At 37.4% G+C, this 20,466-nt stretch overlaps 5 protein-coding genes across 5 annotated transcripts; 3 read left to right on the top strand and 2 right to left on the bottom strand.

The window, feature by feature from the left end:
- The first annotated feature begins 801 nt into the window (after nt 1–801).
- LOC126371330 (uncharacterized) lies at nt 802–7,445 on the top strand. Its single transcript, XM_050016638.1, has 5 exons — nt 802–961; nt 2,949–3,168; nt 5,251–5,375; nt 6,656–6,811; nt 7,196–7,445. Exons 1-5 carry the CDS (start codon nt 907–909, stop codon nt 7,345–7,347), a joined length of 708 nt encoding a protein of 235 aa, XP_049872595.1. The 5' UTR covers nt 802–906; the 3' UTR covers nt 7,348–7,445.
- A 347-nt stretch (nt 7,446–7,792) lies between these two features.
- On the top strand, nt 7,793–8,971 carry LOC126371297 (uncharacterized). The gene has a single exon (XM_050016602.1). The coding sequence runs from the start codon at nt 7,941–7,943 to the stop codon at nt 8,961–8,963; it is 1,023 nt and encodes a 340-aa protein (XP_049872559.1). The 5' UTR covers nt 7,793–7,940; the 3' UTR covers nt 8,964–8,971.
- Nucleotides 8,972–9,460: 489 nt separating this feature from the next.
- LOC126371643 (superoxide dismutase [Cu-Zn]-like) lies at nt 9,461–10,878 on the bottom strand (the record flags this gene model as incomplete). The annotated part of the gene is made up of 2 exons (XM_050016955.1): nt 9,461–9,773; nt 10,633–10,878. Coding segments are annotated over 2 exons (441 nt in total), but the record flags the coding sequence as incomplete, so codon positions are not given.
- A 601-nt stretch (nt 10,879–11,479) lies between these two features.
- LOC126371359 (superoxide dismutase [Cu-Zn]-like) lies at nt 11,480–17,533 on the bottom strand. Its single transcript, XM_050016668.1, has 4 exons — nt 17,290–17,533; nt 15,056–15,106; nt 12,709–12,879; nt 11,480–12,264 (listed from the first exon to the last, which is right to left on the bottom strand). The coding sequence occupies exons 1-4, from the start codon at nt 17,356–17,358 to the stop codon at nt 12,088–12,090; spliced, it is 468 nt and encodes a 155-aa protein (XP_049872625.1). The 5' UTR covers nt 17,359–17,533; the 3' UTR covers nt 11,480–12,087.
- An 855-nt stretch (nt 17,534–18,388) lies between these two features.
- Nucleotides 18,389–19,979, top strand: LOC126371316 (uncharacterized). Its single transcript, XM_050016622.1, has 3 exons — nt 18,389–18,569; nt 18,676–18,732; nt 18,820–19,979. Exons 1-3 carry the CDS (start codon nt 18,510–18,512, stop codon nt 19,480–19,482), a joined length of 780 nt encoding a protein of 259 aa, XP_049872579.1. The 5' UTR covers nt 18,389–18,509; the 3' UTR covers nt 19,483–19,979.
- The last annotated feature ends 487 nt before the right edge of the window (nt 19,980–20,466 follow it).

Here is a 20,466-nt window from a genome sequence, read left to right as displayed (position 1 = left end):
CAATTTTGATTTGTTCATATGGTTGTACGCTAACTAAAGTATATTATTCTGACTATCAATAACGAAAATAAACATTTGATTCAAATTTTTATAGCCATCATCGCGAAAACCGCTTTAGGCAAAAATCGCAATACTGGCTCGCGGATACGCGGCCGTCGAGCGAGCTTAGTCGTTGTGATAACAATATTATACTTAATAACAGTTACATTCAAACAGGTTCATCAAACCTGGTTTTTACTTAATTAATTTATAACTAAGTAAGCATATAATTTTGATTTTTTTATACGACTATTTAGATTTCATCAGGCGACTTGTTTAGGTAGGCAATTAGACAGTCCAACTTTCTGGTGAAAATCTTTTATTTGCATAGGTAGTCGACCTTTTAAATTTAATAGTTATATCTCTTGTATTGTCGTTAATGCCGCTGTTCGGTGTATAATAAACTGTAAAATAATTAATGATGTTCTTAGCTACCTTCTTATATTACATCGATCTGGCATTTCAGTAAAAGTGACTAATGAGTAAGATGAGTATATATAGTAAATATCAAGCACGTGAGTTATAATTGACTATAAATTATGCGGCGGCCTGGTGCTATCCTAACTAAACAGTAAACAAAAAGGGCTAAAGTCTGCAGCCTTGAAAAGGATCACGTAATTACACAAGCTTGGAGAGATTTTAGAGGTTAAATATAAGCAAAAAAAATATAACGATGTTAGATAAGATCAGGTTATAGTTTATTTTCCTTTAGTAAGTCGTCATCTTAATGTTGGCAGCAATGACGTCAGGCGCGGTTGTGTTGTCACATATAAGTTGGCTCGTCTCGTAGTTTGTCACAGTCTTATGGTTTTGTCACAATCGTACACAGTTTGAGTATTAGTGTTAGATAATATTATAATTTTAAACATGTTGAGGTATTTCTGTTTCCTAGCCGTGATCCTCGGTGCGAGATCCGCGTCGGGTAAGCAAACAATTATGCTATTATTGGAAAACAAATTTGCTTTTTTTCGGTTCGCAGACATCTATGAAAATTCATACCGGTCTAGTTTTAACCCAAAACAAATTCATCTCTATAAACCATCTTAAAGATTTGTAGCTTTTTATAAAAGAATAAAAAGATAAGGTCGATGCCTACAAGATAAAAAGCTGTAATTAACATAACATAATTAGGGTAGGCAGAGGTGCATACGTAGTAGGTCCCACTCCAGCTAAATAGAAACATATAGCATACCACCATAAGTACCATGTATTCATGTAATTCAATAAGAAGAATGATATTTCGAAGAGCGGCTGAAAGTAGTCAACTGACAACTCTGTGGCTCTCTCCACCCACATACAGCTGAGTGCGAGTTTATTCGTTACATTTTCAAATTAAGTGGTCATAAGTTAACACTGTTCGGACAACGCATGACTATGATAAGTATAAGTAGACAGTTAATTGATATGACGTGGTTTCCAGGATTTGAGCCCGGTGGCAATAGGCCTTCTATTATTTAGATAGGAGTTAACATAGCTGGCGAGGCGCGAAGAGTGGGCGTATAAATGGTATTGTGTCCTCTAACATGATGGACTAATGTTATGGGCGATAGGCTGATCCCTTATCACCATAAGGTTCATCATATCCATCTTTGGACTTCGTATCAACAGTGGCTGCAAGTTGTCTTTGATTACTTGTGGCTCTGCCCACCCCATTAGGGATTACGGGCGTGAGTTTATGTATGTATGTGTATGTATAAATGGTATTATACCATATTCCTCTGCCTACCCCTTCGCGGATACAGGCGTGTTGTTATGTTATAGCTTAGGTATCCTTCTGATACTTGTGGGTGTATTAGTCTATCTGCCAGGTTCTGAAAAGATCTAACATAAGTTTGAAATCCTGTTGTTTTTGAAAAAGTTATTAACTAGCTTTAAACGGTATTCACTGCTAATCTGGATAATTCACTATCTATCTGTCCTACAAAAGGTACACCAGCCAAGTAGGTACCATATTTGCCTACTTGCAGTGGACATAGTCGTGAGCGGTGTCCATTATTTGACTTAAACGTGAACAGATAAAATAAGCACTAGTGCCTATTTGGTATTGGCGTGCTAAAATTCGTACCTCATCATGATAACTACGTTGTTAACATGTGTTGGTACATAAAATATGAACTAGAATTAACAGGATATACATATTGTAGGTATACATAAGTACTTAACGTAAAAACAAATAAATAATGCGTGAAGACTATTTGATAAGAGTGGTAGAAGCGAAAGTGTATTGCCAGGATCGTAGTAAGTGGTGTTCCATGGAATCTGCCTACCCCAATCAGGCGTGATCTAGTGTATGTATGTATACATACATAACGTAGATGTGATGAGATGAGCAAGACCCGACTGTCAAGTAAGTATAGCAACTTAGGTACAGAGCTACTTTTCGTATGTCGGTTACCTATCTGACCATCATTTACAATAGTTGTAAGGTAGGCTGTAACCTACCTCAAGTTCACAATAAAAAATATCTTATCTTATCTCAAGTTATATAGAATTTGAATATAGATTATGATAATAGAGTCCATGTGAAACGGGGACCGTCAGTTCGGACCCCGGTACTTTATCTTAAGTACAGTATTCACTAACACAGTTAGTTCGATCATTAAAGATGGCGATACGGCTCTCTACCTATCACATTGGTGTAACAGAAAGCTCGATGTGTGCGTACTTTGTTCATCTTGCGACGGATGTACCTCTGACTACCCCAATTGGGTTATAGTCCAGAGCTTATGTTATGTTAACAAACATTTTGATGTGAACCGAAAATTGACACATACAACATGCAGGGGATACCACGGCATTTGAGCATTAGTTACCTCCACATTTAAATCTTCATACATGCTCACCGGTATACTAAGTTTGAGTTTAAAAATACCGATCACTTTATTATTATTGTACTATACCAATTCCAGCGCCATTCATCAAGCCCTGTCAAACGACGGACAACGCATGCGTGGTGTCGTCTGCGCAGGCGGCGGTGCCGTTCATCGCGCCAGGCATACCTGAACTAGGAGTCAAGTCGTTAGATCCCATGTTATTGGAGGAGGTCCGCAGTGACCAGGGAGGGTTACACCTCCTCTTCAAGAACACTGTACTGACCGGCATGAAGGGGTGCTCAGTTGATGCTGTCAAGTAAGTCTTTAGTTTTATGTATTTAATTATACGACTCAGAGGTTTCTGGCCAAGTAGTTAATGCCATTTGCCACGTCGTAAATGTACAATAAAACACATCAAAACGTACACAGAGGTGGTATAGCGTGCTGCGGACCTGAAAGCGGCGTTATCGTACGATTCCGATTCTTATCCGATCCTAGGCTGTCTAATGACTGATTCGAAGTGGTCGTAGAAATATTTCGTACGTAGATACGCACTACATCCGATGTCAGTAAGTAAAGTAAATTTTCTACTATTCTACAAACTTGTACATGAAAAACTATAAAAAAGTATTCCTAGCCCCGAGCCTAGTGCTGCCTGTGACCTCGTAGCTCAGCTCTCACTGATATGCTCTTAGTATTTTTTTAAATTAATTAATACATTATGGCAAGTAAATAACAAACATAAGTTTTAAGATGTTTTTAAATTATCTCCCTATCCATCCATAGGGAAGGCCCGTGCCCCAGCAGTGGGGACGTTAATGGGCTGATGATGATGATGATGATGATATATTATCTATTAATTATTTTGTATTAAGTACTTTAACTTTTAGAAGGTTTTTTGAATAGGAAGGGAGTTTACTGTACCTATTATATGCTGATGGCAAACCTGAGATAATTATGACCAAGGACTCGCGAACTCTACTAGGTTAATTGAATTTTCCTCCACAAGTTTCCGTGCGCCATTTTCCTATTTTTGTTTTGTGGAAAATATTATAAGCCTTGGCCTTGCTTTATAGTAGACACAATAGGAAGTTAAGTAACTAATAAAATATAATAAATATATATAACTTCACAAAGGAGGCTTCGTAACAAGTAAAATAACAAGCGACTGTTCGGCAAGGCTTCCCCACTTCTCTTCTATCATGTGAATTGTGAGGTGGATTACCAACTCCATCAACCCGGTTGTCAGGGGTGGGGCTTCCCCACTAATATCCGGATTGACTGTTTGTTGAATAACATTTTTCTAAAACAATGTTATTGCTTTATGGTCATATTTGTCATATTTTTACTTACATAGAGGTTCCTACATATATTAGCAAATTATGTGAATTAGAGTTCATGTAGATACACATATGATCTCACACTGTACCTACGTATAAGTACAATTGTGTTTTGTGCTGACTTGACTTGTAGTGTATTTTGCGTGTATGTATGAGATGTGAACTTGTGAGTTGTGTGACTCACCACACTATCTGTAATAAGTCGTGATGATAGAGTTAAACTAGCCAACCGTGGTGGTTGTGCGCGGATAATTCGCAGATATAAATGTTAACAGATAGTCACACAAACAAGTTAAATGTAAAGGCAAATCATTTTCTCATTGTTAAAGCAGTAAACGTGATAAATGGACCATCGTTTGCCTCTGTTATGGCGTTATGTAATCATGTTAAATAAGTAGGTAGCTAAGAAAACGGTTTGACTTGAGTTGAACTTGATATGTACTTTGGACCCGTATAAAACATACCTAACATAATGCTCTGTCGCGGATGCATTATTCATTATCTTAAGACTTTTGATGAAAGTGGTTGTAAGTTGTCGTCGAAGTAGTTAGTTAGGTACTTGTGATTCTACCCACATGTACCTAAGTCATCATCATTGGCCACAGCATCTATCGTAGATGATTCTTGCAGCACTTGTTAGTCTACGGGTTCCCGCAGCGCCGCCAATGACCATAATGCCCTATAGCAGCGCGGCATTTTTTGTCACATCGTTCGCACACAAAACGCGACTCCTCAGGAGGTGGTAAAGCACGACGAAGACTTTTGACTTTTTTTTTAAATGTACCTAAGTATGTGCCAGTGAAACACATAATAACGGGTTCTTACCGCGTTTAAAATGGGGATATGAGACTCCCCCGCGGTAAGAACCGGTTATTATGTGTTTTAATTATGATAATAACCGCGTAAACTTAAAACAATGTATGTGCCAGTGAATACGTTAGACGACGCCCTGAGCCGAGGTTCGCGTTTTGTACCGTATCAGTTAATGCCATTTGTGGGAAATCTAAGTCACATCAAAAAAACATGCTAGTGAATAATGATGGTTATGTTTCCACCAGGATGAAGAACAACAAGCAGACGGTGACCATCCGGTGCTCGGTGATGCTCAAGGGAGACTATACGCTCAGCGGGCAGCTGCTCGTGCTGCCCGTGCAGGGGGAGGGGCCCTACACCATCCATATACGTTAGTATCATAATGTATTTAAACATTACCTACCTATGTGCGTTTCAAAGATCAGTGCCCGGTTGTATGAGGTGTGAACGGGTTCACTTAAGCAACATTACAATAATTCCGATGGATACTGAGCTTCATAGGAACAAACAAGGCTTCAACAAAGGTCATACGGCCAGGTAGGTAATGTCATTTGCAACAAATCCACAATAAATAAGTCACGTAAAAATAATCTAAAGATCCACTAAGTATACCTATGTAATACTCTACCATGCTGCTCCACTGCGGTTAGTCGATCTTCATTCTGCTTGCTTAACACAAAACAAAACAGCCATAAAATTAAATGGTAATAAACTCTACGTAACCGCAAACTAAATACTTATAACAAATTATTCCAAGAACTTTACATAGGTGCTTATTTTAGTACAAAAGGAAAACGTAGATATCGGTAGGTGTAGATAATATTAGGTACATAATGTACCAACCTTAGTACCTATCTCAAATGAGTATACCGCATGCCTGCCTTCTCAAATTCCCTTTGCTTTCAAAGAAATCCAGTAGTTTTACAATAATTAGAAACGTTATATTTCCGACCAATCCAAACTTCTTGTAGGATCTAAGTATTTTCTTGAATGATGCAGCACCTACTTGTAGCAGTAAATACTTCATTGCCACCACATTACCACATAAATCTCATTTTTTTATTTGAGAAATGGAGGATCACAATATAAATAAGTAAAGAGGGTTTACAATTGACTTAAAAATTCACTGATGAATTGCATTCACATTATTTTTACATTAAGCACTTAGCCTAGGTTCAATTTTATTGCAAATTACCTATTAGCATGTTTTGATGAACGATCACCATGAAAATAAAATATTTATAGGTGAGCGCCACACAGATGAAAGAACGTCGGCTTCCAATTTCAAAATTAAGAGATTAACCTAGCTCTGACGCTGGTGGGGAGCGGATGTTGCCCAGTTGTGTCTGAATATTTTATACAATACTATACTAAACTTATTTTTTATTAAACGGCAAATCTCTCTCTCTATTTAAGAGCTGCGCTCTTGTCGGTGGAGTAACCGCCATTCCTCTCTTCTTCCCGCCAAAACCTTCACCTCCCGATACGACACGACCTGCACCTTCTCTTTTATTTGTTTCATAAATGTTATCCTAGGTCTACCCCTTCCTCTCTTCCCTTCAATTTTTCCTTCTATAATGTTTGTTATAAATGAATCGTGTCGTATCAGGAAACGGCAAATAAGGGCCTAAAATACTATTTGTGTTACAGGTGACATCGTGATCAAGGCGTTCACGGAAATAGAGACAGTGCCGGGCGCGGACGGCAAGCCGCACTGGAACATCGCCAAGTGGAGGCACACCTTCAACGTCAAGACCAGCACCGTCTTCGACTTCGAAAACCTCTTCAACGGCAACCAGATACTTGGTAAGGGGTTTACCTACTCAAAGCTAAGATGCTCGTATTTTTCCCTTCTTTCAGTAGTCACTAATTATTGCGTGGCACTATCAATCGTGTCGTGAAAGATTGTACTATCCTGAGACACATAAGTGTAAAGCAATCTCCCGTGGTTATACTTCGTTGTGACCTCATTTCTGGTTGATCATCGTTTAATCCGATGTCTATTATATTATCTATCACATACATCTAAAACCTGAAAATTTCTAAGTGTCCGAAAATTATGAATGTAAAATCAGTTTCTTAACTTTAATTTACCGCACAAAACTCAAGATACTCACTGGTACATACTTATTAGCATAGGTACTTACCTACTTGAGTTTTGATGAAAAACTTTAAACTCTTTTTTCCCAGCGACTCCTGTGGCAGAGTTCATGAACTCGAACTGGCGCGACGTGATGCAGGAGGTGGCGGGCCCCATCGTCCACGCGATAGTCTCCAACGTCGTTGACGGCGTACAGGCTCTTTACAAGGCTGTCCCCGTGGAAGAACTCATCGTCCAATAAATAGACTGTAACTGACTGTAAAATGGAAAATGTTTTGTAATGCTTGAATTTAATATAAAAAAAATGTGATGTAATTTTAAATAAAAAAATATTTATAATTTTTAGTTTATATTTCCCGCCATTTTGATATACGTTTCGTTATTCTATTAAAGTAAATGTATTTTGTGATAATAATCCTTAGATATTAGTTAGAATCAACAAATATAAAATATTGGACTCAATTATTCTAGTATGAATATACAAGAAATTATTTTTTCATAAATAATTATTTGGTTAAGTAAACTATTATTTTATCATAGTACCAGTAGAAACTTTACCTCGAAATGAAACGCAAATAATGTCAAAATAAAATAAATACTATGAATGGACGAACGGCTGCACGGCTTTGCCTTTCCCCAAAGGGAAAGGCAAAGCCGTGCAGCCGGAGGGAAAAAAAGATAAAAAAAAATAAAAAATGAATGGACGATTGAGGTTATGTTTGTTTGTTATGTTAACATCGCTTCGCTCATTGTTCTTTTGAATGTTATGAGCTTTTTTATTTAATAATAACACATTATTGGAAAGCTAAATACTTTAACCACAAACCTCGAATAATGTTGTGCCCTGAGGTCTCGAATTTTCCGCCACCTAAAGTAGTTTCTTCCTATCAAAAGTTTGATAACTTAGAAAATGTAGTGGAAATATTTAAAATGAACAATTTCTATAAGAGTTTGATTGTTACGTGTCCTGATGAGCTCCAGATACCCAGTCTTATTGAAGAATGTGTATCAGAAGACTGTGATTACTATAAGGTTAGCAATTGTTCACTTGCAGAATTTGTGGAACCAGTATTCATTGAAAAGTTTATAAAGAACGGGAAACTATATTGCTTATCAGCAGACAGAAAGTGCATAGTACAGAATTGTGCTGCCGTAACACCAGAGGGGTTACTGACAATCCACATCCTTGAGAACATATTTCAAACTATTGGTTTAGAAGGATCAAAACGTTCACATAATTTTTACGAAGTGACAATCGACTTAAAGAATATAAAGAATCTGGATAAACTTAAGCAAAGTTTAGAGAAATTAGAAACATTTGATTTTTACATTAATTGGGAACCCAATAATGAGAAAATATGTCCATCATCAGTCGCAAGATATTTTTTTGAGAGAAACATTAGTGTCTCTGTCCATTTGTTGGAGAATAAAAAGGTCACACCTGATATAGAAGAAATACCAGCAGTTAAAGATACAGACCCAGAAGAAATGGCCGAATGGGTGGGTATGCTGGCTCAACAAGCTGACTTATCACCGAAAGAGACTTACATAAGCACATATAGCCAACCAGAGAGTGACTGTGCAATGAAAACTAGTCGAATATGCCTGCTCATTACAAAAGGGTTTATAACACCAACAATAGTTGCAAATGTTTGTAGAAATGTGCAGAGTTATGTTACATCAAGAGAGTTGGAGAACTACTGGATGTCAGTAAGTGTGCAGAGTGATGAGAACAGTCTTTGGCAGTGGTATCGGAGCAGCCCACGAATGTTCCAAGCACATGACTCTTCTACTAATGTATTCTTCACAGAAGACAGTCTAACAGTGTACTCAATAGGACAATTAAAGTATTCATAGAAATAGAATTTCTTTTCATTCAAACCTATACAAATCATATCTATAATTCATTTTCTTTCAGTTGTGAGGTAGATTACCAACCTCATCAGCCCTGGTGTCAGTGTTATTATTGATATAAATGCACCTGACAAAGTTCATGTAACGACTACTTACTAACATCAGCAGTAACCGGGACCAATGGCTTAACCTGCCTTACGAAGCACAGATTATCCGGGCAATCAGCCTGCAATATCCGAATCATAGTTTTGTTTGATATCCCAAAGTGATTTTTGTGATATGCCATCATAGGGCTTTGAACCCGGGGCACCTGGATTGTGAGGCTAACAATCAACTCGGACTGGACTTGGGAGACCATTAATCATTAATTTATTATTATAAATATTTTTTTTTCATTTCAAACACAAAAGTAATTTAAAAAATCAAACAAAATAAAAGAAACAAAACAACTTTTATTGAAAATAAAAATAAGTCTTTAAAACTAGAGTAACACTAAACTATTATGCAATATGTAACGTAAAAAAATCACGATAATTTATCACTTTGGCCACTTAACAGAGATTGTAAAAAAATAAACTTATACAAGGCGGGAAATAAAGTACCGCAATTTTGTTGCATCTATTTATTTGACGAGCTCGGTGTTGACGCGAATCCAATGACGCCGCACGCGATGCGAGCCCCGGCGTTGCCGGTAGTTTTACTGGTCTCAGTCCCGCCGAGTCCGAAGTCGTCGGGCTCTGCATGTATCACCAGTGTGCGCCCTATGATACTGTGAGGCCCTGACAGGGATATCTGCGAATCCTGAACGTATACCTGGCAGGTGCAATCGTCATTAGTCTATGGCATACTATAAGAAGACTACTAGCTACCTACTTTGTGAGACTTTCCTTAGTTTTTTGGATAGAATACACTGCAGGTGCAGGCGGGAATGTGAGAAAATATGTTAGAGGGATTGTGTTGTTTCTGATGATTAGTTTATCGCCCATATAATGGACGGAATACTAGTTTTCTCTCCCTATACTATAGTTCATCATTATCATATCTTAGGATGTTGCATCGTAAGTGGCTGCAAGTTGGTCTTCTGCTTACTGGATACTCATTATCATCATAAGAGCCACGCTCTTGTCGGTGTAGCATTTTCCATGTTACCTTTTTAGAGAAAAATAGGGCAGTGGTTTCCCTTCTTGCCTTCCGCCCAACTTTACTGGCTACTAATTACCAAAAACATGAACACAAGCTCATGACGCCTAGTGTAACCAGCAATATCAGGCTTAGCGGAAGTACCTAATAATTATTATTGTCTATTCTAAGTATTCTGTGCTTCGAAAGGCACGTTAAGCCGTTGGTCCCGGCTGCATTAGCAGTCGTTAATAACCACCAATCCGCACTGGACCCGCGTGGTGGTTTAAGGCCCGATCTCCCTATCCATCCATAGGGAAGGCCCGTGCCCCAGCAGTGGGGACGTTAATGGGCTGGTGATGATGATGATTCTACGCTTAGTGTTTTGAGCATTTTTAGTACCCGAGTGAACCCGAGCAAGTAACTCTCAATGATGCCTAGGTCACCCACATGGTGCAGGGGCGAGTTGGGCCCGTCATGTTCATAGCCCATCAGGTAGAAGAGCGTACCCGCATATAAATTATACATAAGAAGTATTTGTCTTAGAATGTACCCGAGTGAACCCAAGCAGGGAGCCCTCGATGTTGCCGAGGTCGCCGACGTGGCGCACGGGCGACTCGGGCCCGCCGTGGTCGCTGCCAGTGGGGTTGAAGTGCGCGCCCGCCGACGTGCATCCATTGGTGTTGTCGCCGTACTCGTGGATGTGGAACCCGTGCTTGCCCTGCCAATGGGGAGGAGTAAATACGACTACTAAGGGTGCGTTTGCGCTGAAAAGAAGCGGAACGGAGACGTGCAGGATTCAGCCAATCACCGCAAGGTCTCGACTGACAGAGTGTCTTCTTTGCTGCGATTGGTTGATTCCGCTCCCCTTAAGTAGAAACCCACACTGACTCTTATACAAAACAAATTCAATTTATTTTGAATTTGAATTAAACATGCATATTATTAGAAAGCAAACAGATACAATACATAGAATAGAAAATGCTTGCCTAGATTCTCCTATGTTTGATGCACCATAATAAATAAATAATAAATTTGATACAAATACTCGTACGTAAGCATCTTTGATAAGTTGGTACAGTTTTAAAATTTCAAAAACCAAAGTAATGATTCGATTTACCTGCACATAGGTACTCGTAAAGGCTCCTTGTGATATGTACATGTGTGTTTATTGTGATTTGAAAAAGTATTATGTTAGGTTCATTATCTTATAGATAATCTTTCTTACGTTTAAATAACATCAAATAAAAAACACAATTACGTCAAGTACAACTGTATTGGATTAAATGCAGAATATTTGACTATGTGGAAACGTCAAAAGCATAAGTCACATTGGAACAATCGTCTACGCACAGGCAACGACGTTGGCCTATAAAAAAAATAAAAAGAAAAACTAAATAGAAAATCCAAAAACGTTTATTGAAACAATAAAAGCGCTCGCAGTAAACATTGATATGATGTTCCCTGCAACAAGATACAACGTTGAAACATTCGCTCATTTGATGAGGGAATGCTATAAACAACTATGATAGTCGATAGACCCTTGAACCTCTAATAGTAGGTAATATAATTTATGTGAAAATATATAATGCACTGTTTTAAATACCCCCAGCATACGATATAGACCCGAGCTTGAGTGAGAGATTATGCAACACTACACCTTGCTTCTTCATTTGGTGCACAAAAAAGTTAAGGGATTTAATATATGGTAAGGGAGAATCTTCGCCATTGATTTCAACATTCTACTATAGACTATAACACAATAGGAACATTATTACTTTTAATAAAGGGGCCATTAAATAAAGCTCGGTGAAATGCGGGTACTTGTAATAGCTGGTACCTCTGACTACCACAGTTGAGAATATAGTAATGAGCTTATATATTTTTTATCTAATATACTTATATGAAGATGTTAATTCTAAAAGGTTCCTTAACCACAGATAAATTCCCTAACTTTTTAGCAACAAATTGGGATACACGGCATAGGTAGGGTTGAGGCGGCGGGCGCCTAGGGTTGTGCCAGTCCGATGACGCCGCAAGCGACGCGGGCGCCGGCGTTGCCGGTGGTCTTGCTGAGGTCGTGGCCGCCCTGCCCGAGGTCGTCCGGGTCCGCGTGCACCACCAGCGTGCGCCCTACGATGCTGTTGGGGCCCACCAGCGAGATCTGCGCGTCTTGGATGCACACCTGGTGAACGATTGGTTCTACATTAATACAAATATACCAAAGTGAGATAGGCAGTCGCTTCTGTAAAAGACTGGACATGTCAAATATTCAAGTTAGGTAAGTGGACCCCGTGAAAACGGAATAACCCTAAGGAGATGATGACAGGAGATATATAAAATCACGCCTAATGAACCATCGATCACGCCGAATCCAGGTAAAAAGTTTATTGTCCCAATTTTTACATTTGATATTAACTCAATATCATGAGCTAAATCTCGGTACGTGTCACTACGACCCTCTATATGGTGACGATGAAGCATCGTTAAAGTATGGTATTTATCATTATGTATGCTAACTGTAGTATTATTTACTTTGACTGACTTTAACGTTGTTATAAAAAATATTTTAAATAATTTAACATACTGCGACAGTTATAAGATTAATAATCAAGTGTCTGCGGCTTACCTTAGTGACACCGCCGTCGGCACTGGCCTCGATATTCCCCAGGTCTCCAACATGTCTCACGTCGGAGTCCGGGCCGCCGTGGTCAACCTTGGCGGGGTTGAAGTGAGGCCCGGCTGACGTGCAGCCGTTAGTGTTGTCGCCGAACTCATGCACGTGGAATCCGTGTTTACCCTGAAACGTTACAAACTCGTAGGAACGGGGAATCGGGTAGTTATGGTCTCTAGCATAGTGCGTGGGAGAGCTGTCAATATAGTACATCTTATTGATACGTCTCGTTCGCACTAAGCTGCACTCTATCTTTCTGTCCTGCTCTCATACACACCTTGCTAGAGCGTAAGCACTATAATAGCTATACCTATATCTATTCTGACCGCGAGCGCTATACCGCGCCTGTCGTTTGCGGAAGCTTGCTGTTGTACTCTATCTTTGTAGAGCATTGTTTGAACTCATGCTTACTCTTTCTCTCCCCCCGAAGCTCTGTTGCCACCCAAGGCGCGGTGTAGGGTAGTTCTTCGAACACCAGAAGTAAATATTATTACTGTGAACGCAAAAATATCCAAGCATCTTTGGTCTTTTTGTAAATATCCAGTTAGAACTTATGTAAATTGGCGACATACATAAGTTCTAACTAGATTTTTGCAAAGATAAAAAAAACTAAGATATTTAAGCGTTTACGGTAATGATATTAAGTTCCGGTGTTGGAGGAAGTACCTTATAGCGTTTGTGGTCAAAATATAGTAGGTCTATTATGAACGTGAGTTCTATATTTAATTAATTAGGTATATCCGACCGACTATGTCAGGGTAGAAAAAATCAAAAGTATCTTTTTTTATGTCTTATCGGGCATTTGATATGAACTGACATTTGTTTTATTCCAGGTACCGAGTTGTATGGATGAAACTACTCTATAGTCGGGTCCACGAAAGGAAATATAACCTTCTTCAATCATTTTATCCATATTTTGTTTATATTTGTGCGCCTCCGTAGATTTCTCAAGGTTTATAAGTTTGTTAATTATCGGATAGAGTATTTATTACATTTTATTTGGAGTATCTCCTCGCGTGGGCCCGATGTAACCAAACTAGCTAGATAGAAGGAAAAGTTTGATCTAATCAACAACAAACTATCTACCAATACCAATGTCTTAAATATTTACTTACATCGCAAATCCATATAATTAATTATGGTTAATTTCACAAGGTGTTATTTTAAAACAAAAATCAAACTTCTGCTCTATCCAGCAAAAAGTGTTTAGCTTTTTAGAATAAAATATTTTTAACATTTAATTAATTTAGCCCACAAATTGTTGAAACTTTTCCTCATATGCATAAACGTGAAGAATAATATAAAACGCGGCAAATATATTTTCCTCAACTTATTAATTTTAAAAGTTAGTGTTTAAAATTAATGAGTTATAGTATTATTCCTTATTCTATGGTATTTATTAGCATAAAAAAATATAAAAGTAGGTTGAACTGATTTTATTCATCATAAGACGTACCACTCATTTAATTTGATGATGACAATGTAATTACACCAATATTCGTTGTATCTAACATAAGACATACAGAGGTACTTGCAAGTCACTCTACGACAATTATCAATAAATCAAGGTCGCCCGACCCGCCGGTGACTTCAATGACGTATTCCCAGTTTTATTATGCATTCATGTATATTACTTGTCACGGTGTTGCTGGGTACTTGAAATGTTATAAAAAGAGTTTGAATTTCTTCTATCACTAAAACCTCAATAATCAAAGAATTTTGGTATTGATATTCTTTGATTTATAGTAGTGTTTGGAGGTGTTTTAACGGCTAACAGCCGCGTGCAGCGTGGTGGAGTATACTCCATACCCCCTCCGGTTGATTGAGGGCAGGTCTGTGCCACGCAGTGGGACATATATATAGGCTGATTATGTTCATGTTATGCATAGTAGTGTTATTTGATGTGACTTTTTGTTCAGCATTCAATATCTGGCCAGACAAAATCCCCCCTATTACATGGGACTTAAATGTAGCTGGCGAGGAGTGAGTGTAGTAGTATACATGATACACACGTCTGCCTACCCCTTCGAGGTTACATGTGTGATGCAATGTTTTGTTAACATTGGTATAAAATTCATCAATCAAAACTCAAAGTGGTTTAGTTTAAGTCACACATAGCTGCCTTTTATCGAACATTCAATTTCCGATTTTAAAAGGATATTGTGCTTTATAAAATTAAAAATGAATTGCTGACTTGATTCTATATTTCGTGATTATGATAATGGTCCTGATTTTTTTATCTTATGTGATTACTTTGATATAATCTTAATTCTATTTGACAATAAAAATGCAAGATCCTCACCCTGGAGAGTCCTCTGACTTCGCCGGTTACCACCACTGGAGATTTTTCATCCTGAAACATAATAGACGGACAAAATTTTATAATGAAATATAATTATAATTAATTATTTTAAATTTGACAAAGCCTGTAGTGGATGCCTAGTTTGTTTTTTTTATTATCAGAAAGATATAATTTAAGTTTTATAAATTTTTGACTTAGATATGGATGTCCGAAATAAAGTATATTTTCAAATATTTTTATGAAATATATTTGTTACAAATAATTTTGAGTACTCTCCACTATATAGCGAATATAACTCAGTACATTACATTATAATAAGTATTTACATAACACATAGCATAAAAACAAGCTAACAACTATATCACAATTGGGGTACTCAAGAGGTAAGCAAGATGAACTAAGTACCCACACCACACCAATGTAGTATAAGAACTTACAGTCACAGTTATCAATAAGGAAAATGACTTAGAGTAAGTAGACATGTACCTGGATTTTAACATACATACATACATACATAAACTCACGCCCGTAATCCCAACTGGGGTGGGCAGAGCCACAAGTAATCAAAGACAACTTGCAGCCACTGTTGATACGAAGTCCTAAGATGGATATGATGAACCTTATGGTGATAAGGGATCAGCCTATCCCTGGATCCCTATCTACCTGGATTTTAAAATATCAACAATATTGACTAGAAAGTAGAAATGTGTTATGAAATTTTTGTTTTATAGCACTCACCCATGCTTAGGGTGACTCGCAAAGAGAAAATTAACTTTCGAATGCTGGAACGCAGACCTCAACCAGACACAACGTAAAGTCTATTGTGTATGGTAATCAGAAATATATGACTCTGACGGGTTTTAGTATATCAGTGGTGTAATGGTTCAACACGCTTGTACATCTTTACGAGAGCTGCAGCCGTGGGTTCAAGTCACGTCTGAATTTTTTCAATTTTATTTTCTCTTTTTTTATGAAATTGTCTTTGGATTACATCATATTATGATGATTTATGTAATAAGATGTTAGGCTCTCTTACACCTACAATCTCTCACACAGGTAAATAGGTTAATGGATTTTCAAGCACTAAGGGGAGTATTATAAATAAGTTATGGATCCTCTATTATTATGGATGGAGTTATTATATTACGAATAAAAATTGAACACCTACAAAGTTATTTATATTAACTACAGGTGATAAGTTGCAGCTTATCAAGAGTACCTATAGTAACAGTTGTATATAATAGTAATATGTAGGTAACATAATAAGAGTGTTTTGCACTCAAAGTAATTAAATTATGGTCAAGGTCATATTTTTTTAACATGGAAGAATGTCCTGTAGCAGTGTTGCTAACTGCCAGCTTTACCCAGTTACTATATTGAAATGTCAATTTCTGACAATCATTTTTTTATTAATTCCAACAAGAGATGATGATGTGCTGTGGTTTTCATTTCAAGCAGTACATCTTTAGGCAAAATACATTTTTTGCAGCATTTACCACTTTTGCTGAGATGCTAATGCAGAGGACTTGGGAGTTATCAAACTTATTCAGTTTCTTTGCTTATTTTTATCTTAATTCATTTGTGAAAACAATCTCTCTACCTCTGCATTAACATGTGCCAATGAAAGGCAAGTTAAAGCTTGAAATGAAAAGTAGCTAAAACTTTTAGCTAGGTACCAGATTTATTAAATTGTGTCACTATATGTATGTCACTAAATAATAGCTAGATCTAGCTATAAAGTAGCTAAGTTGGCATCACTGAGTGTCTATTAAAATTCCATGTTCTATTGGGGCCATAAGGTTGTTTTCATTTTATGTTTCTATGTATGCATGAAATCCATTAGACATTGAAATGGAATTGATTTTGAAGTAGGTAATTACCTACCTACTTTTTCCGTAAGCCTAGAAATGATGGTCTCCTACAACAGAGTAACAACAAGGATTGCATTAAGATGCTATCTAACAATTTCAGGGAATATCTTATCATGTTTCCTACAAATGACTGCTTATGCCGCAGTCGTTTTGTGGTTACAGTATTAGCACATGAAACTAGGTGTTTTACGTGCTTCTAGAACTGTCTATTTGATATAAGTATGTTTATTTAAGCGCCGAGTACGGCACTCCATGTTGTTTACCTCTTCACATAATTATTGTGCAATCCTGATAAAAGGCTACAGCGGGTACTAAGGTCACTGTATGACAGCTCGAGAAACATGGAATAATTTGGAAAATTACCTTCTGGTCGAAGTAAACCGTGCCGGTAACGTCGCCTTTCAATACGCACACTGCTTTTTTAGTTGCCATTTTCTATTAGGCGAAAATTTTTATTTGTAACTGAATATGTACAGCTCAATTAAACATTTAACACTAATGACGACAAGTGCCTATTGCAGTCGGTTTCAATTTACGAGTTTTTTTCTTGGAGCACGATCGAGCGCTTCCGCAAATGACGTTTGTGACGTTTGATGTCAAAACGACGTTCGTTCGCGTCAAAGAACTTGGTCCTTGGTTTGAGTTTCCCCATGGTTTCCCCCAAAGACCTTGTATAGGGCTTTTTGGCGGGAGGCGGGAACGGGACAGTTGCTTTCTTCATTGAATAATCTAAATAATTAATACGAAGTGGTGTTTTGTGGTTAATGATCGCATTAAGTTAGTCGGAAGACATTCGCGAGTGTTATTATATTGGAGTATTCAATAAACAAAGTGTATCTGCCTATTTTCGCTTCGTGTCAGGAAGCCGCTTCATAACTCAAAAGTTTATGCGGACTTTTGAGTTAATTCGTTTGGGGTTCGGAGTAGGAGTCTACTCCGAGGGTGGGGGCTTAGGTTTCATCATCATCACCTTTCATCATTTCATTAATCATCAAGAAAAAAAATACGTCAGACATGGCTGTATGGGCATAGTTCCCTTTGCCTTACCCTTCGGGGAAAACCAAACCAAAAAAAAAAAAAAGACCTTGTATAGAATAGAATAGACGGTTTCCCCGATTTGTCATTTCACTTACTTGATGTACAGGTGTACCTAATAGACGGTCAATCTATGATTTAAAAAAAATTAAACACTTGAGAGTGTTTTTAACTGGTTTTTATCACAGGTTTTTATAAATTTCTTATTGTTATTTGCACGATAACCACTTATTAGCGCCAAATACCTATGCGTAAAGAGAGTAATTTCTTTTAGTAGGTAGTAACAGGCGATCGAATTTGTGCGGGCCGCACCATGAACCCATAGACATAAAAGCATGAACCCGGTCCGGTACCGGTATCGGATTAACATGTGGATGGCGCACCGCACTTAAATCAATCCAGACTATTTATTTATATTTATTGGCAACACTGTTTAGCGATCAATCAATTTCAATAACTTAAAAACGACCGAAAACAAAACAAATAATCTCAAAATTTTAATAGTAAGTAAACGAAAATAATATACTTTGCTCAACGTAACACTAGACATGCATTATACTATCGGTGGCAACATGGGTGGTGAAAGTGGAACAGTTGATTTTGGAAATGTAAGTTTGCGGTTTTGGTTATTTTTAACACTGCTAAGTCTTGAAGTTACTTTGCATTTTCTTAATATAATCCCACCTTGCCTCACATCAGTTTTCTATTTTTCAGGCTTTTTCTTCTGATGCCATGTCAGACAATTTGGATGCGGCGATGGATGCAGACAGGGTATGTAACTACCTGGTATCTAACCTATATGCTATTTTATTGATTGCAAATAATTATATGTTCTGTAACTTTAAATTTTCGTTTCAGCTATGCCCCTTATGTAATTCTGAAATCCGGCTATTCTTTATAAACTTTAATGAGAAAATTCTCATGTGTGAAAACACTGAGTGTGAATTCCCATTTGGCCATGAGAAAGTGCTACTCGTGAGGAGCGATAGTAACGGCGAATCTGAGGACGATGAGCTCGACAGTCCACCCGCCAGGACCAACGTGTCACCATCGGGCACTGGCTCCACAGTATCATGTAGTGAAATCAACCACATCAACCCCGAAGTTGATGATAGTGATTCTGAAATGAACGTACTGGATGTAAACATCAATGATCAACAACTATTTCATTATAAGACAATGTACAATCAGGGATTAAATCGGAACATTAAAGATATTAGAGAGATGATAGTAGAAGAAATAGATGAAGAAGACGAACCACAGATTAAGAATGAGGAATGGTTAAGGCACTTGAAGAAATTACAAGAATTATCGGGAGTTAAATTACTGAAGACGGAGGAGATGGATTTGTTGAAGAAAGAAACTCCTGTGATGGGGGTTGGCGAACTGAAGATTGAGATTGCCCCCAGCAACGGTAGCAATATATCTATTGTCAAAGTGGAGGTACACCACTCCGGTGAGAACATTGAGATTCAAGCTGAATCATCACAACCAACTGGGAAGGATCCATTACCTGTTTGAATACTTTTGGAACTCATTATCATTATGTTTTTGTACCAAAAGGCAGTAAATATTTTGGTCCCACCGAAAATTAAGATTAATTAAGATTTCATATCATACATTGTTGAGAAGCTACATTCATCATACATTAATTATTTCTTTTTATATTTTAGTAATTTATTGTAACTAACTAACCTTACAAAGTGGTATTATTTACACTGAAGAAAAGGGTTTTTATTTTGTGATATTAATTTAAAAATAATATTACCAAGGTCTCCACTGATAAATTGATTCAGTACAATACTGCATAGGTATTTAAGATTTACAAAGGTACTTATTATACCTACACAATACCTATAATTTTCATTCATTCATATACTATTACAATCTGACTAATGTGTGTGACAGGGTATGTTACTAACCTAAACATTATAATAAACAATAATAATTTATTAATAAGATTTGATAATGTTTAAGGGCGTGTGTCTAAAGACGCTAATAAATTTCCTTCAATAGAATTCAACTTTGTATCATTTACTCATTTTGATATATTAGTGCAAAGCCCATGAACAAGGTATTTTGGACCTTACATCTAAATATCCGTCAATCTCCCTCCTGGATATAAGTTAAGTTTATTTATTTATTTATTTATATATTCAAACACATTATCATAACAGGCCAGGCCCATTTCGATAATGCTTAATACAAGTACATAGGTTTCGGACTCAGGTGGGCTGGAGTAAGGATAACTTGTTCAGGGGTTCACAAGGATTTATACCAACTAGGAGTTTGACTCATTACTCTCTTTACGTGTCGAATGAGAGCCCTCAGCATTTCTCGTTTGTCCTGCCAAGTAGTTAATGTTAAAGTTACAACGGTTCCCCATAATATACAACATCTCATATCGACGGGGAAGAAGCAAATACTCCTATCTTACATTTTTAGGCAAATCGACTTTTTGATGTAGTTCGTTGCGAAATTTAATTTTACGTTGGCTGGCAAGAT

This window comes from Pectinophora gossypiella, chromosome 12 (genome assembly GCF_024362695.1).
Source record: "Pectinophora gossypiella chromosome 12, ilPecGoss1.1, whole genome shotgun sequence".
NCBI lineage: Eukaryota > Metazoa > Arthropoda > Insecta > Lepidoptera > Gelechiidae > Pectinophora > Pectinophora gossypiella.
The sequence above is the reverse complement of the archived record's forward strand: the minus strand, read 5'-3'. Positions and strand labels throughout refer to the sequence as shown.

What these genes read in the sequence shown, in the direction of transcription:
- LOC126371330 (XM_050016638.1), top strand. Translation starts at nt 907, where the DNA reads ATGTTGAGGTATTTCTGTTTCCTAGCCGTGATCCTCGGTGCGAGATCC. An exon ending in TGCTCAGTTGATGCTGTCAA is followed by an intron (nt 3,169 to 5,250) that starts GTAAGTCTTTAG and finishes TGTTTCCACCAG; the next exon opens with GATGAAGAACAACAAGCAGA. An exon ending in CAACGGCAACCAGATACTTG is followed by an intron (nt 6,812 to 7,195) that starts GTAAGGGGTTTA and finishes CTTTTTTCCCAG; the next exon opens with CGACTCCTGTGGCAGAGTTC.
- LOC126371297 (XM_050016602.1), top strand. Translation starts at nt 7,941, where the DNA reads ATGTTGTGCCCTGAGGTCTCGAATTTTCCGCCACCTAAAGTAGTTTCT.
- LOC126371359 (XM_050016668.1), bottom strand. Translation starts at nt 17,358, where the DNA reads ATGGCAACTAAAAAAGCAGTGTGCGTATTGAAAGGCGACGTTACCGGC. An exon ending in CGGTTTACTTCGACCAGAAG is followed by an intron (nt 15,107 to 17,289) that starts GTAATTTTCCAA and finishes ATTATGTTTCAG; the next exon opens with GATGAAAAATCTCCAGTGGT. An exon ending in AAGTCAGAGGACTCTCCAGG is followed by an intron (nt 12,880 to 15,055) that starts GTGAGGATCTTG and finishes GTAACGTTTCAG; the next exon opens with GGTAAACACGGATTCCACGT.
- LOC126371316 (XM_050016622.1), top strand. Translation starts at nt 18,510, where the DNA reads ATGCATTATACTATCGGTGGCAACATGGGTGGTGAAAGTGGAACAGTT. An exon ending in GAACAGTTGATTTTGGAAAT is followed by an intron (nt 18,570 to 18,675) that starts GTAAGTTTGCGG and finishes TCTATTTTTCAG; the next exon opens with GCTTTTTCTTCTGATGCCAT. An exon ending in CGGCGATGGATGCAGACAGG is followed by an intron (nt 18,733 to 18,819) that starts GTATGTAACTAC and finishes TTTTCGTTTCAG; the next exon opens with CTATGCCCCTTATGTAATTC.